The 22,617-nt window shown below is 34.6% G+C and overlaps 1 protein-coding gene across 2 annotated transcripts; it reads left to right on the plus strand.

Moving 5' to 3' along the window:
- Positions 1 to 86: 86 nt before the first annotated feature.
- LOC126974410 (uncharacterized) lies at positions 87 to 22,255 on the plus strand. 2 transcript variants are annotated; one of them, XM_050821892.1, is made up of 14 exons: positions 87 to 224; positions 1,094 to 1,280; positions 2,065 to 2,211; positions 3,662 to 3,790; positions 4,398 to 4,610; positions 5,849 to 6,085; positions 7,579 to 7,764; positions 10,256 to 10,774; positions 11,451 to 11,546; positions 12,659 to 12,808; positions 14,399 to 14,519; positions 16,119 to 16,255; positions 19,208 to 19,259; positions 19,940 to 22,255. In XM_050821892.1, exons 2-14 carry the CDS (start codon positions 1,113 to 1,115, stop codon positions 22,114 to 22,116), a joined length of 4,332 nt encoding a protein of 1,443 aa, XP_050677849.1. In that variant the 5' UTR covers positions 87 to 224; positions 1,094 to 1,112; the 3' UTR covers positions 22,117 to 22,255. The 2 variants fall into 2 exon arrangements, with proteins under 2 accessions (XP_050677849.1, XP_050677850.1); XM_050821893.1 differs by lacking the exon at positions 19,940 to 22,255 and adding an exon at positions 19,444 to 19,633.
- Positions 22,256 to 22,617: the final 362 nt, after the last annotated feature.

Below are 22,617 nucleotides of genomic sequence, written 5' to 3' on the forward strand. Positions count from 1 at the left end.
TTCATTTAGTTTCTGAACTGGCCTACAAATAAGGTTACATATAGAAAAATATAAAATCTTCAAATAGTGCTGTCAATTTAAACAACAAAACAAAAATATATATTACGATAATTATGTTGGATACAAAATTTTAAAGAAATATTTTTAAAATTTAATACCATGATAAATATAGACACACGTATAAAATAATAGCGCAAGATCCACAAAGAAAACATTTTAATCTGGTTTGTATAGTACAAGGTCTTAGTGTCTCTCATAAGATAGGAATAATGCAAATAGACCCTTATCCTTTTGCTAAGCTTTTGAGAAGATGGTTCTTCTGCTTATAATATAATAAAAAAGATTATGACATATCTGGCAGGTTTCCAGTCGAAGTTTTCAGTACTCCGCGTATCATGGTACAAATAATTTTGCTAGGCTATTTCAAGTTTCTTTGTAGTCTTGGTTGACTGACGGGAGACTCTTGCAAAGAATGTCTTTTTGACTAAACTGGAGTCTTTTCTATTGTTAAGCAGCTGTGTCATCATCATAATCATCAGCTGGAATTTTGACCAGATCGTCGGTCCATCTTGTGGGGGGCCTACCAACACTGCGTCATCCGGTACGTGGTCGAGGACTTTACTGCCCCAACGCCCATCTGTCCGTCGAACTATGTGCCCTGCCCACTGCCACATTGGGAGTTAGCAGCAGTGTACAAGCAGAATATTTAATGTTCCGATTTGACCTGCGATAATGTCCCTGCACAGATTGAAGGTTTTCTAGAACTATTATCGTTACTGCAATGACGAGAGAAAGGCGTGTCGCTTAGGCACCAGCCGGGCAAGATCTCGTCTCTTTAATTAATACCCCTAACAAATCAACACTACTAACATGAAATCCATACCAATTTGCTGAATTCCCATTTCTTCTTCCCATTCTTTTTTTCCCCATTGCATTTGTTTTATAAAAAGGTGTAGGTGTAGGACACCTAACAGTTCGACGCAAAACAAACCGTCAAAGTTGTAATTGTATTATTTTTATTTTGTGCTTTATCATCATGATCATGGCTTGAGAAATGGTACTATATCTTAGCTCAATTTGAATTTATTTATAGTTTTTCATCAAATTAGAAAATGCATGACGCCCCTGAATGTCTCGTTCGAAGATATAAGGCTCTTGACGAACTTATTAAGGAGCTATCATCAAAATCAAACAGCGAGGATGAAGCTTCCGACCCAGCCATCAAACTTATGTGCAACTTTTGGAATATTCTCAAAGCAGACCAAGATTGCAATCTAACGGCGAGTATCATATTATGAGTCGACTACATATTCAAAGTAAATTTATGTTCAAACAAGCTTAAAAATGCTTTAGGAATCACTAACAAGTAGTACCTACCTACATTTTTCATCATCACCGAATATTTAATATTTCTGATACCTATACCTAACATTAAATAGATTACTTCGCTTTTGTGTTGTATACTCAAAAGCCTTATAAATACTGCCTTGTTATGTTTTATACATTATTGAGTGGAAAGTATATTTAAATGAATGATGTTACAAGTTATGTCATAACTTTAGATCCATAGCATTTGATAACATCAGCTGAAACGTAGATTTATGCCAACAGTGACTATTTGAGAATTTAAGAGATTGTTTCCATCATTGCTGCGTTTGTAGGCTTTGTTGCAGTTGCTGATGAAGTAAGAGATGTAGACAAACCTTACCGACCTTACAAATAAACTTGCAAATATAGTTATAAGTACCTGAAAATGAAAACAAGAATTTGCAAAGTGTTGACTATATCGCTGACTACACTGTAAATAGAATCATAATAATTAAATTTGATCAACACACTCACAAAGCAACAACTCATAATTCTGAGCAGTCTTGCCAATAAACACGGGAAACTATAAACGTCCGAATAAACCAATCGTATGATTGTGCAAAATGTCTATTTCTATTCTATTCTATAATAACCTTGTACGTTTATTTGTAAGGCCATATAAGATTAGATGTGGTGAAGTCAGCTTTTGCCGCCTTAGTATGTTGCTCTATGCTCAAGTTTTGTAAACATTTACAGAAACCAGTTCAACGAGAACTTAACCTCCACCCTGTAAGGGGCACAGACCATGCATTCCAGTACAAGCCTGTAACATGCTTTATGTCTGGATGCAGTAGGAAAAGTAATGAACCTAATAAGGAACCGCAGTCATCGAAAAAGTGGCAAGTATATAACGTAGCACTTTCTTAATAAAAGGCATAAAATGCATTTATTTTCTCAAAATTGATTCCTTTAGAATTATTTTGAATGTCATTTCAATTATACTAGACACTACTACCGCTTCAGAAACAAATGGCGCTCTGAGAGAACCTTGCCAGCATTTTTTTTGTTTGCGGTCTTTTCAATAAAAAAAAATTACAATATTGTACAGTCATTTCTATCGCTATAAAATCATAATAATCTAGTCCCAGGCTGTCCGATCACTTAGATATTTAGCTGTGGAGTAATAGGATTTACGACAGTGCCATTTTTTAATAAAACAAATAAGTAGTGTTATTGAAGTGAAATTTCTAATGCGACTTCCAACAAACCTTGTTGCTAACAAATGCTATCATGGAGGGGGTATGGAAGCACTGTCGCGTTAAACGTTCAACATTCGTGGGGAGAGGGGATAGAACGTTACAGAGCGAGAGTGAATGCGTGGAACTCGAATGCATGCGCGTAGTATACCTGTTACAGGCCAGCGCGAGCGTTAACAACGAGTAGAGTCCAATAGTAGAGTAGAGTCTATAATAAGAAAATAGCTTTAATTTAATTCGGATACGAAAAAAGATGGACAAGATGGCCGCCGTGCAAAATTAATTTTTCAACAAAATGGATATCGTGTCCGAGGTTCTCAAGGGTGCCGAGAAGGAATTTGTGATCATTTTTGAAATCCAAGATGGCCGCCGCGCAAAATTATGATTTCAACAATATGGATATCGTATCAACGATAAAAAAAAATATAAATAATTTCTAATATTGACAAGAAACATTCGATTTAGAGAACAGAGATTTAAAAATTAGTTTGCCAAAGATATTTCACTTCTGACATGTTTATTTTGTATACACGCTATTTTTTTGTGAGTTGGTTTGAGATTTAACTCAAGACTGACATGAACGAGCACGTAAAACCTCAGCGGGACTTTTTTTGTAATGAGAGGAAAATATGGACAAAAGAACGCACGAATTACATGATGGGTAATACTCTCTCGCAACACCAGAGAAATCACAGCAGGGGGCGAGCATTGCTTTTCTAGTAAGGTTGTTGGAAGTTGATCTTTGAAATATGAAAGATTACTTACCGTAAGTGATTAGTATGTAAAGGAGGTATCGTAAGGATAAATTTTATGAGTGGGCGCTAAATAGAAGTTTGGTTATAAAAAAGCATAACCAGATTGAAGTAAATTAACTTTAACACTAGTGCTATATTTATTTAGGTTTTTAACGAGGTTGGCCCTGCCTAATTGCCTATAAGATATGTACGCCCCTGAATCACAGAAGCATTTCCCGCACTATGTTGCAACGCCATTCAGATGATGATTATATTATTCAAGTTATTGCGTGATACTGGTATTTGATGACTAGTATCAGCTTAAATAGTTACAAAATTAAAAGTGCCGAATATTCCAGTGAGAGCTGTAAGAAGTCGGTGACACAAGAACAGCAGAAATCAACCTGTTGCTCGTCACGAACTGGTAGTAGCACACCAGGTTCAACTAAGGAGACGGAGCCGCTGAGCAAAGTTCTTAATAATTTGAACGAGGTAAGGTTTTATCTAGACTAATTTGTATGTTTGTGTGAACGTGCTAAGCTTAAGATGTGCCAGTCGGGTTGTAAAATTATTTTCATATATGACACCTAAATTTATGGCTATTTAGTTTAGTTTCGTTTTGTTGCGCCCATTCTTCTCAGGTCTGAGGCATACCTTTTGGAATTTGTGGTAGTTTTTGACTCTCAATAAATGTTAAATCCTATTTTGAATAAAAATATTTGAATTTGAATTTAATAGCTAAGTAACCGCTTTTTACGTGGAACGCTATTTCATTATCAATATAAAATACTCCTTACAACATGAGCTTTCTGCTGGTGGAAGTTCTGTCAAAATAGTTCTGTCAGTAACCGTGACCTACACACATTTTAAATATAAGTATCTACAACTACCCTCTATATTTAATATATGGAACAGACAATTCAAAATTGTTCATGTGCTTATTGATATAGTTGTTGTGTTGTCAACTTCTTTGTTATTATTGATGTTATGTTTAATTTCTGCCAAGATTTTTACTATGCTTATATTGTCAATATTATAAGTATTTTCACTATCAGTTGAGAATGTATTATCATATATATTTTTTTGCTTTTTTACAAAGGCCGCGTCGTTCGACAGAAAATGCAACGATAAGATAAGCGCTTTGCTGGCAACTCAGCAGGAGTTGCAAGATCAGATAATCCACTTGGAGCATCGTGAGCAGGAAGGGGCAGAGTTGTTAAGACAGGCGGACAACATGTGGACCAGTATGGAGGAGTGTTACAAGAAGAAGCTGAAGGAGTCACAGGATAGACAGCAGGAGTTGATGAAACAGGTTGAGGCCCTAAACCATATACTTATAACATACTAGCGTACCTACAGATAAACTTAGCGTGCAAGAGAAGAAAAGGAAAGCGAATCTATTGTTTCTGTAACTGATTTTGACTGACAATTCGTAAATAGTCAGCGACACTTTAAATAAGCTACTCAATGATATTATAGTATTAAAAGAGGAAATATCATTGAAGCTACTTAGGATTTTGAATATTAAATTAGCTTACGCACAGATTGACAAAATTAAAACTGGATACGCATTACCGGGGCATCAGGTCGTCTTTACGCTGGTAATTTGTAATGTTTTTAAAGTGACCCTCATTTCTAGGATTATTACACAAATAAATAGGGCGACATCTCAGGTCAATTTCCTATATGCAGATATTGGGGTTGAGCAGGTTATCAACTGTAAAGTAAATCCTGTAGATGAAGCCACAACCTGAGAGTTCAACAAAGCATACAAGATTTTATGACGATACGTCACTCTAACGGTTAGCTCAGTTGGAAGAGCAGTCACACGGAATGCGAGAGGTAGTGGGATCGAGTCCCGCATCGTTCATAAAATTTTGTTTTCAAGTTTTATTTGTGTTTACGAATGAAGTGAGTGAGATTTGTAGTTTTGGACCTTTTAGAAATCAATAAAATTACAGTCATATGTAATATATTCATTAGGATTCACCTATGTCATAGTTTTGTATACATTTCATCACTTTGAAGTGAAACTTCTTTAGAATCGTTGCGATTTGAAACTCGATGAAACGAAAAAGCGAGACGATAGAGACACAATCAGGTAAATGTATAGGATTCAGCCGGCGGGAGAATGAGATTTATTAATTACACGTTCTCGGTCTCTAAAAATGATTTAAAGCGACAGTAAAAAGAGACAGACACATAAATTCGTAAGATTTAACGTGGGAGAAAATGAGATAGGAAGCATTATAAAGTGTTTTGGTACCAGGCGATCATATACTTACGCGAGTATACCTTAATATATTCTGACGTCATGCGCACAACGTAGTACCACACCAAAAACAAAAAGTGGCGCAAGAAACTCTTACATCATGATGTAAGAGTTTCTTGCGCCACTTTTTCTCTTCCAGAGCGCCATTTGCTACCGAAGCGGGAGTAGTATTAGAAATAACATCAAAAATAATTCTAAAGGTATCAATTTGAGAAAATAAATGCGTTTTATGCCTTTTTCTATCCAATTAATTCTGCTGATTCTAAAATTTATTTCAGATGAAGGATATTGAAGCGAGCGTCAAAAAGTGGCGAAATAATAAAAAGGATCTTGAGTTACAACTCGACCACGTGAATAAATGCCAGCAAGAGATAAATGAGACATTTCTTCAGAAAACAAGTGATAGGAATTGTATGAAGAAGGAAATAGAAGACTACAAAAAGAGAATTGAAAATAACAAAAAAGAACTGGAAGCGACGACACGGTCATTAGCTTCAAGGAGACATGTTACTGATGTTAGTTTATATATATCAAATAGGCAGCTACTACGCACCAGTGGGACGCTCCTTTGCACAGGATCCCGGCAAGATTATGGGTACCACAACGGCGCCTATTTCTGCCGTGAAGCAGTAATGTGTAAATATTATTGTGTGTCGGTCTAAAAGACGCCGTAGCTGGTGAAATTATTGGGCAAATGAGACCTAACATCTTATGTCTCAAGGTGACGAGCGCAATAATTGTAGTGCCGCTCAGAATTTTTGGGTTTTTCAAGAATCCTGAGCGGCACTGCATTGTAATGGGCAGGGCGTTACAACTTCCATCTGCTGAACGTCCCGCTCGTCTTGTCCCTTATTGTCATAAAAAAACCGCTCATTGTCTGAATTGTCATATGTAATGAAATTACATTGACTGAATTATATTTTGTATTACGAATTTGAAATATAAGTTCCGGATATGTAACCACTAACATAATGTCATACCTTATTATACCTACTCTTAGAGTAATAATAATGTTATTCATAATGTTAACACCAGAAACAGACGTAAACTTATAATGCCTGCTACTCGGCTAAGTCGAGTTAATATGTCTTTTGTGGGGCGGTGTATATGCTTTTACAACAGGATCCCAGAAAGGTGTTCAAAACAAAGTATTAGGTTATTCAAAAGAATTGTTAAAAATCGTTTGTGTGGTAAAGGTTACTATTACATAAATGTCTTTCGCTTGTTTTGTTGCGCCCATTCTTCTCAGGTCTGAGGCATTCGTTTTGGAATGGGTGGTAGTTTTTGACTTTCAATAAGTGATGTCACATCCAATTTTGAATAAAAATATTTGAATTTGAATTTGGTACCTATTTTAGTGAATATGTTCTACGAAAATGAACACTGGTGGTGTAGTAGTACTTATGTTAGAATCAGCGTTTATCTGTGAAATGTTTCTTTATTTGCATTGTTGGTTTATATAACAAAACAATTTAACACAGAACACAATACCATTTTAATCTTTTCTAATATCAGTTAAAACAGAGAACAATTACGATAAAAACACTAATATTAAAATGCAGTCCAGTATGACAGGAGACTAATGGACACTAAATTGTTTCAAAAGGGTTTCAAATCTTTTCAGTCACTTTCTCATACCAAGGTTTCTGTGTAAGGATATTTTTTCTCAATTTCACACAGGGTTCGCCTATAATGCTAGTATACTTAGTTTATAGTTTTTCCTATTTTGGTCGTTATCACACTGTACCTCCAATTACGGAAATAAACTTAAAACTTTGTTTGAATTTAAAAAAAATGTTGGTTAGATTTGATTAAAATTTTATAAATCAGTGTCTAAGGTCTTCTTATAAAAATATCGCTCATATGATTATGATTTTATTGATTGTTATTAATTTGCCATTTGTTTACAAAACATTTGGTAACAATGATTTATAAGTACTGACATACTACTGGTAGTTTTAACTCAGAAAACAATTTCACTATTATATGCAGCAGAATAAATTTTTAGGGACAAATCGAACGCGTAGCTAAAGATGTGGCGAGATTGGAAAAAAAATTAAAAGAAGAACAGAACCGGAAGCAAGAGAAAGAGAAGGAGGGAAATGGTTACGTGAAAGAGGCGAGAGAAGATTTGCAGAAGTTATGCAAAGTTTTACTCAGGAAAAAACTTGAAAATGAAGATTTACAGGCTGAGGTAACAAATATTTTTTATAGTATAGTTTTTTATTGAAGTTATACTTCTTTAGGCGCGTTATGAAAAAATGATGAGAGTGAAACTTTTAAGATGCGCGCGCATCACTGTAATACAAAAGTTGGTTCCTAAAATATTCTGACGTTTTCGTCATTCGTTATTTTTTTTGGTTTCTTCGTCCATTATTAGGACAGGCAAATTGTTCAAGCCCATACGGCCGTATTCATTATTTAATAATTAATTATTTAATTATCATCGTTGCAAGATTTTTACAAAGTTGTTCTTTCTAAAAACGTAGAATAGCACGAGGAATACATCATTTTAATGGTTTTTGCTTCGTTAGGCCCAAGAAGTATAACTTCTTACGTGCTTACATAAGCAAGCACACACACACTTTTTTATTGTCTTTAGGACAACAAACAAACATACAAACAGTATAACTTATAACTAGTTGTTGAAATAATTAAGTATTTGTATAATCAACTCCGTTATTCACGACTTCCTAATGATAGTGGGGTCATAAACAACCTTGTCACTATAATATATAAGTACTAGTGGACCCAACAGACGTTGTCCTGTACACATGTTTTAAATTTGAAAAATCGGTCCAGCCGTTAGGAGCAGTTCACTAACATACACATGAGCAGGAGAATTATATTATATGGGCGGAATTGAGAATCTAAACCAATCTCAAATTCACTGAAACAAACAAAAAAGTCATCAAAATCAGTCCAGCCGTTTAGGAGGTAGTTCAATTGTGAATCTAAACCATTCTCGAATCCACCTGAATACACACAGAAAGTTTCATTAGAATCGGTCCAGCCGTCTAGGAGGAGTTCAGTGACCTACACACGCACACAAGAATTATATATATAAAGATTACATATAATAATAATAAGCCTTTAATTGATTGCAACAATCTTCGAATACCCCACTCTGGGTATAGGCCTCCTCCATCTTACTCCATGTATCCCTCTTCTGTGCTTTCCCTCTCCATTCTATTCCTGCCATTTTTATTTTCTCATCTACCCAACTGTTTCTTGGGCGGCCTCTTTTTCTTTTGCCAAATAGTCCATCCCAAATTGTCGGTTCTACTGTCCATCTTCCATTAATCTCGCCATATAACCTGCCCAGCGCCACTTTTGTGTTACAGCGTACTCAAGGGCATCTATCAGTTTTGTCCTTTCCTAATGCTATCACTTCTAATCTTTTGAATTTTTCTAATTTTCAACATATTACCTACGCTATTTATAAACTAAGTACTTAACTACTACTTATAAATAGGTACACCTAAACCAGACATTATCTTATGCTGTAAATAAATATTAGTATTTACAGGGTCACATTATTGAAGTTTCGATCTATTTTATTTTATACAGAATGGCCATCTTTGAAGCTTCGAAGCCTTTGAGAAGTTATAAACGGTTGTCTTTTATGTGCAAGGCTGTCATTTTAATTTTGTTTTCTTTAAGAAACAATTCATTTTATAATTCAATATTTATTTAACATACCATACATTTTAAATCGCATAAAATTATTGAAATTTTTAATATACCTATTAGGTCTTAGTGTTATATTATTATTAAACAAACACCTCTCAATCTTAGGTCTCAGAGATTGCAGAGCGTGTAGATTCTGTAATAGTGCAGATGAAACCCCGTTACACATTCTCTCTGAATGAGGTCCTTTAATGCGTAAACGTAGCATCTCTTTGGGAAGTCCAATTCTTCAACCATTTGAGATACGTCAGCTCAATGCAAAAGACATAATAAGATTCATGAAAAGAATCAATGTTTGCAGTGAGCTATAGTTAACAGTGGCTATCACAATAGATCACATTGGTCATAGTGAAACAGGGCTGAAATGAACTGGATCAAAGCCACTTTACAAACCATAACCATAGGTCTTAGTGTCCCAAATTTGAAAATACAAGAAAAAACTAATAAGTTTTTAAGCTTTGACACTTTTTAGTCGTATTATCAAGTCATAACTCTTTACTCTGAGCCTAATAGACAAGGAATAAGAAAGAGCATGAAAGATATCTCACAACTGAGTGTACTTTACTTTTTTGCTTTATTTATTACAACTATTTTGTTAATAATATTAAATACTAGCTGACCCGGCAAACGTTGTTTTGCCATATAAATTGTATTGATCTTTTCCTTGCTAGTTGATAAGAGATGGCGCTAGTTGTATTCATTAGTAACAATCACACTTCTTTTATATTTTGTATAATTTACACTATAGTTTTATAAATTATAGCCTATTTATTATTCTGGTGTGTAAGCTATATTATTGTAAAGTTTCATCAAAATCTATTCAGTAGATTTTGCGTTAAGAAGTTCAAACTTTCCTATTTAACATCCAGACATACAAACTTTCACATTTATAATATAAGTAAGATATAAAAAAACTTCGAATTAGTTGCCGATGCAAAAAGATTATTGTGGATAGCATAAATGATCAACAGCTCTTAAAACATATCATCTTTTAGGGCGAAGCTCTCTTCCTAGAACTGGAGATGTTGAAACAGACATACGACCAGTGCACAGTTACTTGTAAAAATAAACAGCAATCGATTGAAGACGAAATAAAAGCAACACAGCAAGAGATAGATGGCTTTAAAGTGAAATGCATTCAATGCCATGAATGTGTCGACACTAGTGACGTAAGAAAATTCTGCACTGATTGTCCAAGATGTGAACAGAACAGGGAGTGTTTGCTTGAAGGTGATCATTGCAGTCCAGATCATACATTTGATTGTGTTTGCATGGATGTCAAGCAAAAGTTCCTCGATAACGTGTTCGACAATATGTATACAGTATTGGAGGGTAAAAGCAAGAGTTGTAATGGCAAAGCCATTGCGGAAACAGTAATGGATTGCTTGAAACATAGCAGGAACGGTAAATTGAATTCGGAAACGAGAAAGATTCTGCAAGATTTTATACTGAATACTATTAAGAAGAACTTGAATGTAACTATTGTTGGAGGAGCTGTAAAAACAAGATGCGAGGTACATAGTTTATTGCTTTGGTGTAACCGTCTATTCTTTTTCGCTTACGTATAGTATGTTAAGCCGTAGGTTGAGCAGCTTAGCAATTCTCTAAATAACAACATCGAAAATGGGTTGTCAAACTGATAAGAGATGTAACATTAGCTATTATTATTGCTTATAATCATGCATAGAAACTGTATAAATTATAATTATGTGTACAAAGTAGGATATTCTTTTTTTAGCAATATTATAAATGTAAAATTTTGTTTACATTTTTTTATTGAAAACGAGCGCAGGGGTCACCTGGTGTTAGTGATCACTGCCACCCAAATTCTCTTGCAACACCAGAGAAAAGGTGTACGCGCTTTTTTGAAGGTACCCATGTCGTATCGTCCCGGCAACACTGCACAAGGAAGCTCATTCCACAGCTTTGTAGTATGTGGAAGAAAGCTCTTTGAAAACTGCTATGTGGAGGACCGCCACACAACCAGATGGTGGGGATGATATCCTAACTTATGGCGTGTTGTGCGAAGGTGCAATTCTGCGGCAGGAATATTTTGATTTCTTGGTCAATCTCGCCGTAGTGGCATAAATAATGTCAATGAAATTACATCATAAATGACGGAAAAGATACCCGCTAAGGCTATTGAATCCATAAAAAATCATAGCATAAGTGCCTTTAATAAACTTTTAGATGGATCCAGAAACTTACAACCAATTGATGCTCTGCTTGAAAGGAATCAAAGTGAAAATACCACCCAAAGTTGACAAAGGCAGTGCTGCTAAAAAGGTTAGTCATATAAAACATAAGATTGGTAACCAATGAGTTACTCGTTAAATCTTCTAAATTGCGTGTACATCTTGCGGACAGTGGCACAATTTATCAACAGGAATTTGCTGAAGAGTTTTTACGTGTTGAAATTTGCAGGTCGATGGATATTACATGAAAATATTACTGTCCCTCCAATGTCCGCTACACTTTTTAAATATTTCTCATCTTCTATGTTGCTAAGCTTTTGAGAGAATTGATATGGTTCCCAGTGGTTGTCGCATAGTTTTCGCAGTGGCAGTTGTAATGGGTTTCACAATTTGTCGCTATATATTTGAGCAGGTTAGAGGCAGATGGTTCTACCAATGTTCTAGCTCCAATCGTTATTCTCAACTGCACACCTTTCAGTTTCTCTCGAGTCTAGCTCCTGGGCTGCCACGGTCTACGTGCTATAGAACGAATAGGATACTCGCGAACAAGTAGTGGCCATATAACTACAAACTCGGGGTTTAAATAGTCCTGAATAGCCAGGAGCAGAAGGTAACGAAAAATAACTGCAAGTATCTTTTCCAAGCGAATTGTTATAGAAGCTTTCACAAAGGAATTTCCTCAGCTAGACACTCATAAAATGTATTCATTAAGAAAAAATCCTGAGACACGATGAAATGTTTAGCGTTTAGTATTGTTGCCAATGTGTCTAACGGCCGTTTTAAATAACCTATCTAACCTTAGTTTAACTTACTAGAGGTAGACAAATCTATCGTTTTCACGCTTACTAACATTTCAATAACCTATTGACAGATAGCATTGGTCTATAACTATATTGGACATAACTATGAATAGATAAGATCTTGTCATTAAATGGTGACAGCAATGTATCCGTAAGTTAAAGTAAGGATAGATAGGTTATTGAAAACGGCCGTAAGTCAATATGTCATCGTCAATAACGGAATTATTTGTTTATTTGCACGTGTATTGAAAAGGATACTAATAAAATAACATCTTATCATGATTAGAGCGATCACTTACCATAATAGGTCCTCAAAAGAGCTTGCAGGAAGAGGAGAAGGAAAAAACTGTACCATATAATGTTGATAACCTTTTAAATAATTATCTTCAGCTTCTTCTTCTAGGAACCTTGTCCACACTGGGGTGAGACGAGTGAATGCAACTGTCCGAAGGGATCAAAAGGAGCTAAGGAATGCATTTGTAGCAAAAGGGCTCTCACACCAGCAAAGGATCCATCCTCACATCCGGTTGACACTGATGATAAGCCGGACCCGGTAAGTGCTATTTATTTCCCAACTCTGGCCTAAATAATGGATCATACTAGGTACAAGTAAGGCTGTGTCTCTGGAGAAGAATTGGTAAGAAACTCACAACTTCCACAGTTTCTTTAATATTACATAATGTAAAAAATAATACTATATAGAGATATTCATTATTGGAACGGCCCTGGAACCTTTTAAATCCTTATAAAATATAAACAATTTGTTATATTTTTAAAGTGATAACCCTCACTTCTAGGATTATTACACAAATAAAAAATGCTTAGGTCAGGGGTGCTCAAACGGTCGAGAGTGCTTTTTGAGTCGATCTCGAGAAAAAAATCCGGTATGATAAACTAAAATCGGTAATTACGTACCATCTTATGAAAAGTATGCTCAGTACATGCAGTGTCATGCAGATTTAACGTCCAAAGTCGCTCGCTTTAGTTAAGCTTAGAACTTTAGAACGCGTTTGTTTTGTAAGAACCAATAAACTCGCAATTTTGAATAATAATTATGACTTTTTTTAAGTAAGAGCAGACCTACACTTAACTTGACTAAAAAAATGCATATTTTGCGCAAAACTAATATCTATGTCATCGTGACACTCTACCTAGACGACAATCCTTTATCACACATACTTGAAGCCTCTCAGAGCCGATCGATCGTAGTCTAACAATTTTGAGGTAGATCGCCAGCAGTTCAAGCTTGAGCACCCCTGGCTTAGGTGAATGATGAACAGAAAAAGATAATTAAATATTGTAATTCATTGGTTCGTTTCAATCAGTTTCCTATATTTTTTAAATAGTTATTAAAACTTTTTGTTTTCATAAACCCTTTGAGGTTTCTCTAAACATTGAATGTCGCTTGTTTACCGCGCGATTTAAACGCGGGCGCTAGCGCGTATTATTTTGTGTGTAGCAAAAGAATACTTAAATTAACGGTGATTTCAGTGAATTTATCTGAAAGCTAGTGAAACAATCTGTTATGATAAGTGCAAATTATTAGATTTGTAGTTTTATTTTATTTTACACAAATCTTTCTTTCGTCATAAAGTTGAGAAACAGCAAATTTATGGTATTATTTATTAGTATTTCTGGTTTTATAATCAACTTTATATGTTATTTCCAAAACAAAACTGAAATACACACGATTTGAGAGTTAATCTGAGATATTCATGCAGAAAGACACCCACGAAATGGACGATGAACCGAGATTGTACGCGTTAGTGACCGTATATTCAGAACCGTATGTTTAGTATCTTATAGTTTAGTATCTCGTAGACTTTATATACTGATCAATAGGAAATTTAATCTTATTTTTATTGAATAATAATACTTTGGATAATTTATAAAACCAAATATCTTATGAAGCATAATATTGAGCAACGTATGAAATTCACGACATAAATTCGAAGATTTTTTTCCTTATATTATGTCGTGATAATTTACGTTTTCTGTTAAAAAAAAACCTTCAACGAAATATGGAATCAACCAACCAGCGTGTCTGGGCATTTTACAATATTTACAAGTTTTTTTTTAATTTGTAACTATGTAGATGCCTAAATACAAGTACTCCAACATGTATATTGGTTAATTTGAACAGGATGAAGAGGTCACATGCCCTTACAAGGAATCGACACCTTGCGCTCCAGATTGTGGCATGCAAGGAGTTTCGGGAGGTGTTGATGCTAAAGTAGCAGCCTGGAGACCTAGTCCGTGTCAAGGTATACTTGCAAATCCATAAATAGATCAGGGATATTAAAAGCCATCTCCCACATTTTCAAAAGTTTATGCTTCTATCTCGCTTGAGAAAAAAATACAATAATTATTTACTCAGTCAAGAGACCAACTTCAACATCAATTATAAAACAATATGATAAAGAAAATTTATAAAACAGCTGCTTTTAGTAATATATTTCACCACAGTATGAAGTAAATAATAATTTTTGCACAGGATGCCGGCTAGATTATGGGTACCACAACGGCGCCTATTTCTGCCGTGAAGCATTAATGTGTAACTTGGGTCTGAAGGGCGCTGCAGCTAGTGAATTTACTGGGCAAATAAGACTTAACATCTTATGCCGTTCAGAATATTTGGGTTTTTCAATAATCCTGAGTGGCACTGCATCGTAATGGGCAAGGCGTATCAGTTACCATCAACTGAACGTCATGACCGTCTCGTCCTTTATTTTGATAAAAAAAAATAACACATTAATTTAATTACATCACATTAATAAATATTTATAAACAATAGGATGAATTTTAAGCAAAAATGCACATTTTTTTATAAAATAAGGAACGAGATGAGCAGGACGTTCAGCTGATGGTAATTGATACGCCCTGCTCATTGTCATCAGCAGGGCGTATCAATTTGGGCGTAGCAGTGTCGCTCAGGATTATTGAAAAACCCAAAAAATCGGAGCGACACTATAACTGCGCTCTAAAGTCTCATTTGCCCAGTAATTTCACTAGCTACCGCACCTTTCTGAGCGAAGCACAGTAAAGCTTACACAATACTGCTTCACGGCAGCAATAGGCGCCGTTGTGGTACTCAAGTGTATGTAAACATAAAAAAACAAAATTATTATGTTGACTAAAAAGATTCAGTAATAGATATCAGTTCCTCGAAACCACGCTACCCAATGGTGAAAACAGCATGAAAATGGGTCCAGTAGTTTATGAGTTTATGGCGAACAGACAGACAGACATATTTGTATACACGTATAGTTATAAAGTCTGAGGAAATTTCAATAACTAAATGAAAATCTGTACTTGAATATTGCGCTATTTACTAACCTCTTTCTTGATTCTCTGCGATCTAATATATAAAATGCTCCTGTCATGGTGTTAAACTCTTCCGAAACGGCTTGACCGATTCTCATGAAATTTTGAGTGCATATTGGGTAGGTCTGAGAATCGGACAACATCTATTTTTCATCCCCCTAAATGTTAAGGGTGGTCCACGCGAATTTTTTTTTAAATTTTTTTGACATTTTTTTTTAAATTTGTTTATGAGTCAGCATTAAAAATACATACAACTTCAAATTTTCACCTATCTACGATCAACAGTTACTTTTGTATCGCGATTTTAATATCGGCAATACAACGTTTGCTGGGTCAGCTAGTAATGTATAAAAAAAGCGGCGTTCACAGAATACACTTACATACCAAGTTTCAACAGTATAGTTATGTTAGTTGGCTATGACATATATGGACAGACAGACATGACGAATCTATAAAAGTTCCGTTTTTTGCCATTTGGCAATTAGGGTTCCCCTAATAAAATAGTTTTTTTTTTATGGTAATATTTTTTATTAAAACAGGTACATCGTGCCAATTAAAAAATATGAGAGCAGCACAATGCATGCTTGGGCAAGAAGCATTAACCTCTGTGACAAGAGAGAGAGATTGTGCACCAACATGTCAAATAACTGCCACCATCTCAAAACCTTCTGATGAGGTAAGTTAATAAAGAATTAAATGTTTGATACTATTTTATTACGATTCAAAATCACTTATTGAACGTCATAAACTACCACCCATAAAAAATAGACTGCCTCAGACCTGAGAAGAACGGGAGCAAGAAACTCAGCACGCTTTTTTTTTAATAAAAATATGGATAACAATAAACATTTATAAAATAGAGAGCCTGAGGATGTCCGCTTCATTCCCAGTCTGTGGTATCATTAAGAAAATCTTGAATGTTTTAATAACCTTTCCCACACAAACGTTTTTTAAAAATTCTTTTAAATTTCGTAACACATTTCTTTTGTACATTTTCTGGCATCATATTACTGTAGAAGCACGTACATCGCCCAATAAAAGACTTACTATATTATTGAGAAGCAAAATTTAAAATGTTTATTTCTTTAAATTTTCTCTTGGTTCATTAGGACCTAGGTTATATAAATAGAGCAAATAGCCCTCTTCTGCAGCACAAAGATGGTATTAATATCGGTTACACTGCCCCATAACAATATAAGATAGGACATAATACTATGAAAATAATTAAAGTATGCTTGTCGCACCGTATATGTCAGTTGACTGTCTAATTTTTTCAATATCCGCATATGCTGCATAACTAAGCCTATCCGCCAATCCTTCAATATGGGGGCCCATTGCCACTGGCGATGCAGGATGTGGGCGGCGGTAATCACTTAACATCAGACACTAACCCTATCAGATAAAGCTAGTCAGGGTGTCGAATTTGCGTGACAGTGTGCACGATAAATTTTCCCTAACGCGCCAAAAGAAGTCAAACTTCAAAAAACCACAATGGTCTATTCCAAAATGGCCACCAAATAAAATAAAATATTGTACAAGAGTGTTTACGAATTATTATTTTTCTGATATAATAGTACGGAAAGTTTATGGACGAGTGCGAATCGCATTTTAGTGATTTTTTTTGTAGTGAATAACCGTTGGCGATATGTTGTAAATAGAAACGATTTTATTTCTTTATACCCGCGACACAGTTGCACAGAGTACTTTTATCTGTTGTAATATTGTCCCAAGACATATAAATTCGAAACAACCAACATGAGCTCACATTCCTGATTTCGTATTAAGAATGTAACACTCAACAAACGTATTCCAGTATTCCAAGACGCTAGCTTGAATTCTTAAAAGGGTGGACGTAATGTCTCCGCTTCTTAAAATACTTCCTTTCCTTCACAATAAGATTTTTTAGTATCAGCTGTGGCAAGCCCTAGTTGCTTATTAGGGTTCCGTAGCCAAATGGCAAAAAACGGAACCCTTATAGTTTCGTCATGTCTGTCTGTCTGCTCGTGTATGTCACACCCACTTTTTTCCAAAACTATAAGACCTATAGTGTTGAAACTTGGTAAGTAGATGTAGTCTGTGAACCGCATTAACATTTTCGCACTAAAATAGAAAAAAAAAACAATACATTTTTGCGGCTCCCCATACTTACAACTGAAACTCAAAAATTTTTTTCATTAAACACATACGTGTATCAATGGATAGGTCTTCAAAAATGATATTGAGGTTTCTAATATTTCTTTTTTATAAACTGAATAGTTTGCGCGAGAGACACTTCCAAAGTTGTAAAATATGTACTGTAACTTCTAAAATAGGAGAATGATAAAACTAAAAAAATATATGATGTACATTACCATACAAACTTTCACCGAAAATTGGTCTATACGAGATCTAGTACCAAGGTTAAACTGAAAATGTTTAGAAAACGAAAAACGGCTTAATGTTGAAAGTTCCCAATATTTTTATTGTTTTTCGAAGTAATCTCCGTTCCCCTCTACACGTCGTCGCATTGGATGGAATCACTGATAAAAGCAGTGGGCCCATTCTTCCTTAGGGGTTTCTTCTATGGCATTTTTGTACGCTTTCACCGCATCTTCAGGGTTTGTAAAGCGAACACCTCGAATTTTATCTTTAGTTCTTGGGAATTAATAAAAGTCGTAGGGTGACAGGTCAGGACTGTATGGCGGTTGACTCATTATCTCAACACCTGCCATAGTCAAATATTCAACAGTCCGTTTTGCGGAGTGTGCTGAAGCATTGCCGTGCTGAAGGAGGATCCTGCTTCGAGGGCGCTGCTCTCAAATTTACCAAGACAACAGGCTAACAGTGATTGACATACCAGTCTTCAGTAACTGTCTTTCCATTTTCTAGCACAACTGTCGCGAAATGACCTTTCCGACCAAAGAATGAGGCAATTATCTTTTTTCCTAGAATTCTTCCATTCTTTACCTTAGTTGGCCGATCCTCGAAAGAAAACATCCACTGAGCTGAATATCTTTTGGTTTCAGGTTTGTAGCAATATAGCTTTAATTTTTGGGCTTTTCAAGAATCCGGAGCGGCACTGCATTGTAATGGGCAGGGCGAATCAATTACCATTAGCTGCTCGTCTCGTCCTGTATTTTCATAAAAAATTATGAAATCTGAAACGACACCGGTCCTGTACTCCAATTGTATTCGAACATAACTCGGATTTCTTTAAACAATTCAAAAGTATGCAAGCTTACTCGAATAAGACATTATTATTTTTTGGGAACAAGGCCGTAATCGAATAGATATATTACGCTTAAAAATGTAGTTAAGTTTACAGCACATTGAGTAGTAATCGCGATAGTTTGTGGGGAACAATAATTTCGAACAATGTCTTTACATTGTGTAACAACACTTTTGTTGTTAAAATGTTTACTTAAACTACAACTAATAAAACTTTGTGACTGCCCTGAATGTAATTTGAGTTGCCCTACTATTGTAATAATCAACAAATCGACATAAGACCACTTATGCTTTTGTTCTTCTCAAGGTACGATTTATCCCGTTCAAACTATATAGTTTAAACGATTTATCCCGTTGAAGAACGTCATAATAGCAATACGATCACTAAATACCTAAGACGCATAATGTTGTTATGTTTCAGGATAATTGTAAATGCGGAAAATCTATAAGGAAGCCATGTGCCTGTCGTAAAGGTAAAGTTAAATTGTGTTTACTATATAACGTACTTATGGGAGTACAAATAATTATAAATCAGCAATTAATTAAAAAAAAAAACTAAGTTTTTTTATAACCATTTGATTTTCCAATATTTACTTTTTATTGATTCAGTAAATTCCAAATGTTTATGTTCTAAAACAAGGGATTTCCTCGTTATAGATTCTAGGAGCCATCCGCGACAAAGAATGATCGAAGAGGTTATGGGAGGATTTTATTTTGGCGCCAATGCTATTGAAAAAGTAAGTTGCACAATGCTGAATGATGACTCCGTTGATGTTGGGAAATAGAAGACCGAGTGCTACACGAAAGTGCTGTTATGATTTTATTACTCTGTGTTTGTTTGGAATAAATGATGTATCCAAACTACACAAGTTTTTTACTAGTAAAAATACACGTAAAATTTGACTATAATAGCATATAAAATTTATATTTTAAAATAAGATGTTCCTGAGGGTTAGTAAGTCTTGATTATTTAATATTCATCTCAAGACTTATAATCATGCAATTATCATGATATTTTTTTTTAATAAATTTTGATTTACTCTTAATCTAATCGGCTGTGATTCGCTTTAATTTGGTTTGTACTCCCATACTACTAAAGTTTATATATTTTTTTGTTATTTCAAAGTTAATTTTGTGATTTGTATATTTACAGATAAAAAACTAATGAAAGCAGCAGTTAGTACACAATATAGCAGGGAATTATCCACTAAGCTTATACTCCCAAAAAGTAACAAAAAAGGAGAAACAACTGACGAATGCAACTCTTGTACTAGTGGTAGACATAGTCCATTAAGAAAATTAACTGCAAATGAAGCGAAAAATAAAAAACAATCTATAAAACACCTAGTATGTAAAGAAACATTAACAAATAACTCAATCAAGAGGAAATCGTTAATAGGCGTTCGACAATCACTGCCTTATAAAATAGAAACTAATCTGATAATCGAAAAGAAAGTATCTCAGCAAGATTTTTCAAATCTTTATAAGGGTGAACCAGAATCTGCTTTCCAAAAAGAAGTACAACTAAATGATTTCCGCAAGTCAAGGGCATCTTTTAAAGCAGTTGTATATGATGATAGTAATATAATTGAGGATGTTTATCCCAAAATTTCCAAAACATCATCAGGGAATTTAACTATGGAATTAGATGAAAACATTGTTAAGTTATTTAATTCAAAAATAGGAGTAAATCAAACAATGCATGCCAATTTAAGAGAAAGTGAGTCTGGCACATATTATATGGACTTTATGTGTGATAAAAGTAGTCCGCATAGTAATAAAATGATCGTTACGAAAACACCATCAGGGAATCTACAAGTGCTTATAAATAAAAGACCAATCGTTTCAAAAAAAGAATCTTCATTAACGGATCAAAACAAAAGTCCTGGCAATGTGAAACCCAATAACATACACCAATGGGAATTATCTGGGACTTTATCGGAAAAATCGTATACAGAAGCTGCAGAGGTTGAGAATTCATTTTGTAAAGTCACTTTTAAAGGTTTGGATACGATTTCTGATTCACAAATTCTTTTACAACGTACCTCATCTGGAAACTTTAAGATTATTATGGACAAGGAATTTGAGAAGCGTTTTAAAGAAACTATTAAAAAATGTAAAGAAGAAGATGACTTAAATCTTACTTCAATCAAATGCCTTAAAACAGATTCTGAAAATATTATTCTAAGTTTTGAAGATGAAACAATTGAAGGCTTTCAAAATACGGTTTTGTTCAAAACCGAATCTGGAAGTTTAAAAATTTTAATGAATCAAACTGAAAATAGATCTAATCTATTAGCAAGATCTTCAATCATATCCGCATCGACTTGTCGTAGCTTATTGCATACAATGCTTGTGTCCAGTGTCTCAATGCCTGAAGAACATTTATACAATAACAGACAACTAAGAGATAGATGTTGTAGTGATACCACTATTTACAATTTGCTAAAACTAAGCTTACCAAATCCCGAAACTGGAGTATTATCTCAGAATCTCAAGAAATCTCCATCAGGTCAATATGCCATACTGTTAGATCAGCAATCACGCAAATCATTTATCTCAAATATGAAAGATTTGAGTAAATCATCTCAAAAACTTGTTTCAATAAAAAAACAAGGAAGGGATGAAGCAGCAATTTTAAATAGTGGATTTGATGATACATTAAATGGATCTATAAAATTAACGCCCTCTAAGAATATTTATGTGACAATGAAGAAATCACTGGTCAAAAATGCAAAATCAGACTCCGCATCAATTTCAACATGGCAAGAGTTTATAGATACTGTAGAAAACCCAGCAGTGAAAGCAATAACAACAACGTGTCATAACAGCAATGATTGTGATTGCGATCTTTCAAAGTGTGTTTGTAAAAATATTCACTACAAATCGAAAAACTGGTATGTTGATTTACCAACAAGTGCTCAGTGCATTAACAGAACGTTAGATGGACCAAATACAATGGAACACTTTAAAAACTCTAGTGGCACTTATCACTCTAATGTAAGCGATACATTTTCATGTGCTTCAAAACCACCACATATAATAGTAAAGCCTCGCTTGTGTACTTCCAATTCTGGAAAAAATAACCAAAAACACTTGAATGAAATTTGCAACTATCACTCTCATAGATACGCAAGCATCTCGAACGACATAATTGAAAATTCCGGATATTGTAATGTATGTACAGAAGATGAGAACATAAAATGTGATGATAAATCAATTGCAAAAGATCCATATCGGTTAAGTTTAGGCCAGCCCAGAAATAAATATAACGATTCATTAGACTATCTTCCCCACCAATTGCCCTCATTTTTGATACCCAATGATTGACATCTTTTTTGAATTCGTATTAAAATATTTTGCTTAATTTATGTGACGTCATATTGATAAACAAAAGATTAGCGATAGTTTGTGTACCCGAAAATAGTGACTAATGAAAAATGGGTCAATAAATTTGAACGCGAGTGTTCTTGTTACTTTCAATATTTTCCCGAAGGTTAAATGGGCAAAGTTCTGCAAACGACGTTAACATTATCAGATCGCTGTAAAGAAAAATTTATGTGAGCGTTTCTACTGGAATGGTTCGTGATTTCCATTGTGCAAAACAATTTGTGTTACTCGTTTATTTGGAGTTGTTTGCCATAAAAATATCTGTATGAAATTTATAAGATATATTACAGTTTGCTCTTTGAAAGAACGTAATATTGTGTTAGATGGTTTGTTGACCAAGCTTTAAAAAGTAGATTCAATTATTCACAAAATATGTGAGGATGTACGAACATATTTCGCATACTATAGTTTTCAATATCCGTTGAAAAACGAGAAGGATAA

This window comes from Leptidea sinapis, chromosome 32, assembly GCF_905404315.1.
Source record: "Leptidea sinapis chromosome 32, ilLepSina1.1, whole genome shotgun sequence".
Classification (NCBI taxonomy): Eukaryota; Metazoa; Arthropoda; class Insecta; order Lepidoptera; family Pieridae; genus Leptidea; species Leptidea sinapis.

Excerpts from the sequence above, each read along its gene's own strand:
- LOC126974410 (XM_050821892.1), top strand. The coding sequence starts at position 1,113 with ATGCATGACGCCCCTGAATGTCTCGTTCGAAGATATAAGGCTCTTGAC. Across the intron at positions 1,281-2,064 it reads ACCAAGATTGCAATCTAACG|AAACCAGTTCAACGAGAACT; the intron begins GCGAGTATCATA and ends AAACATTTACAG. Across the intron at positions 2,212-3,661 it reads AGTCATCGAAAAAGTGGCAA|AGCTGTAAGAAGTCGGTGAC; the intron begins GTATATAACGTA and ends TATTCCAGTGAG.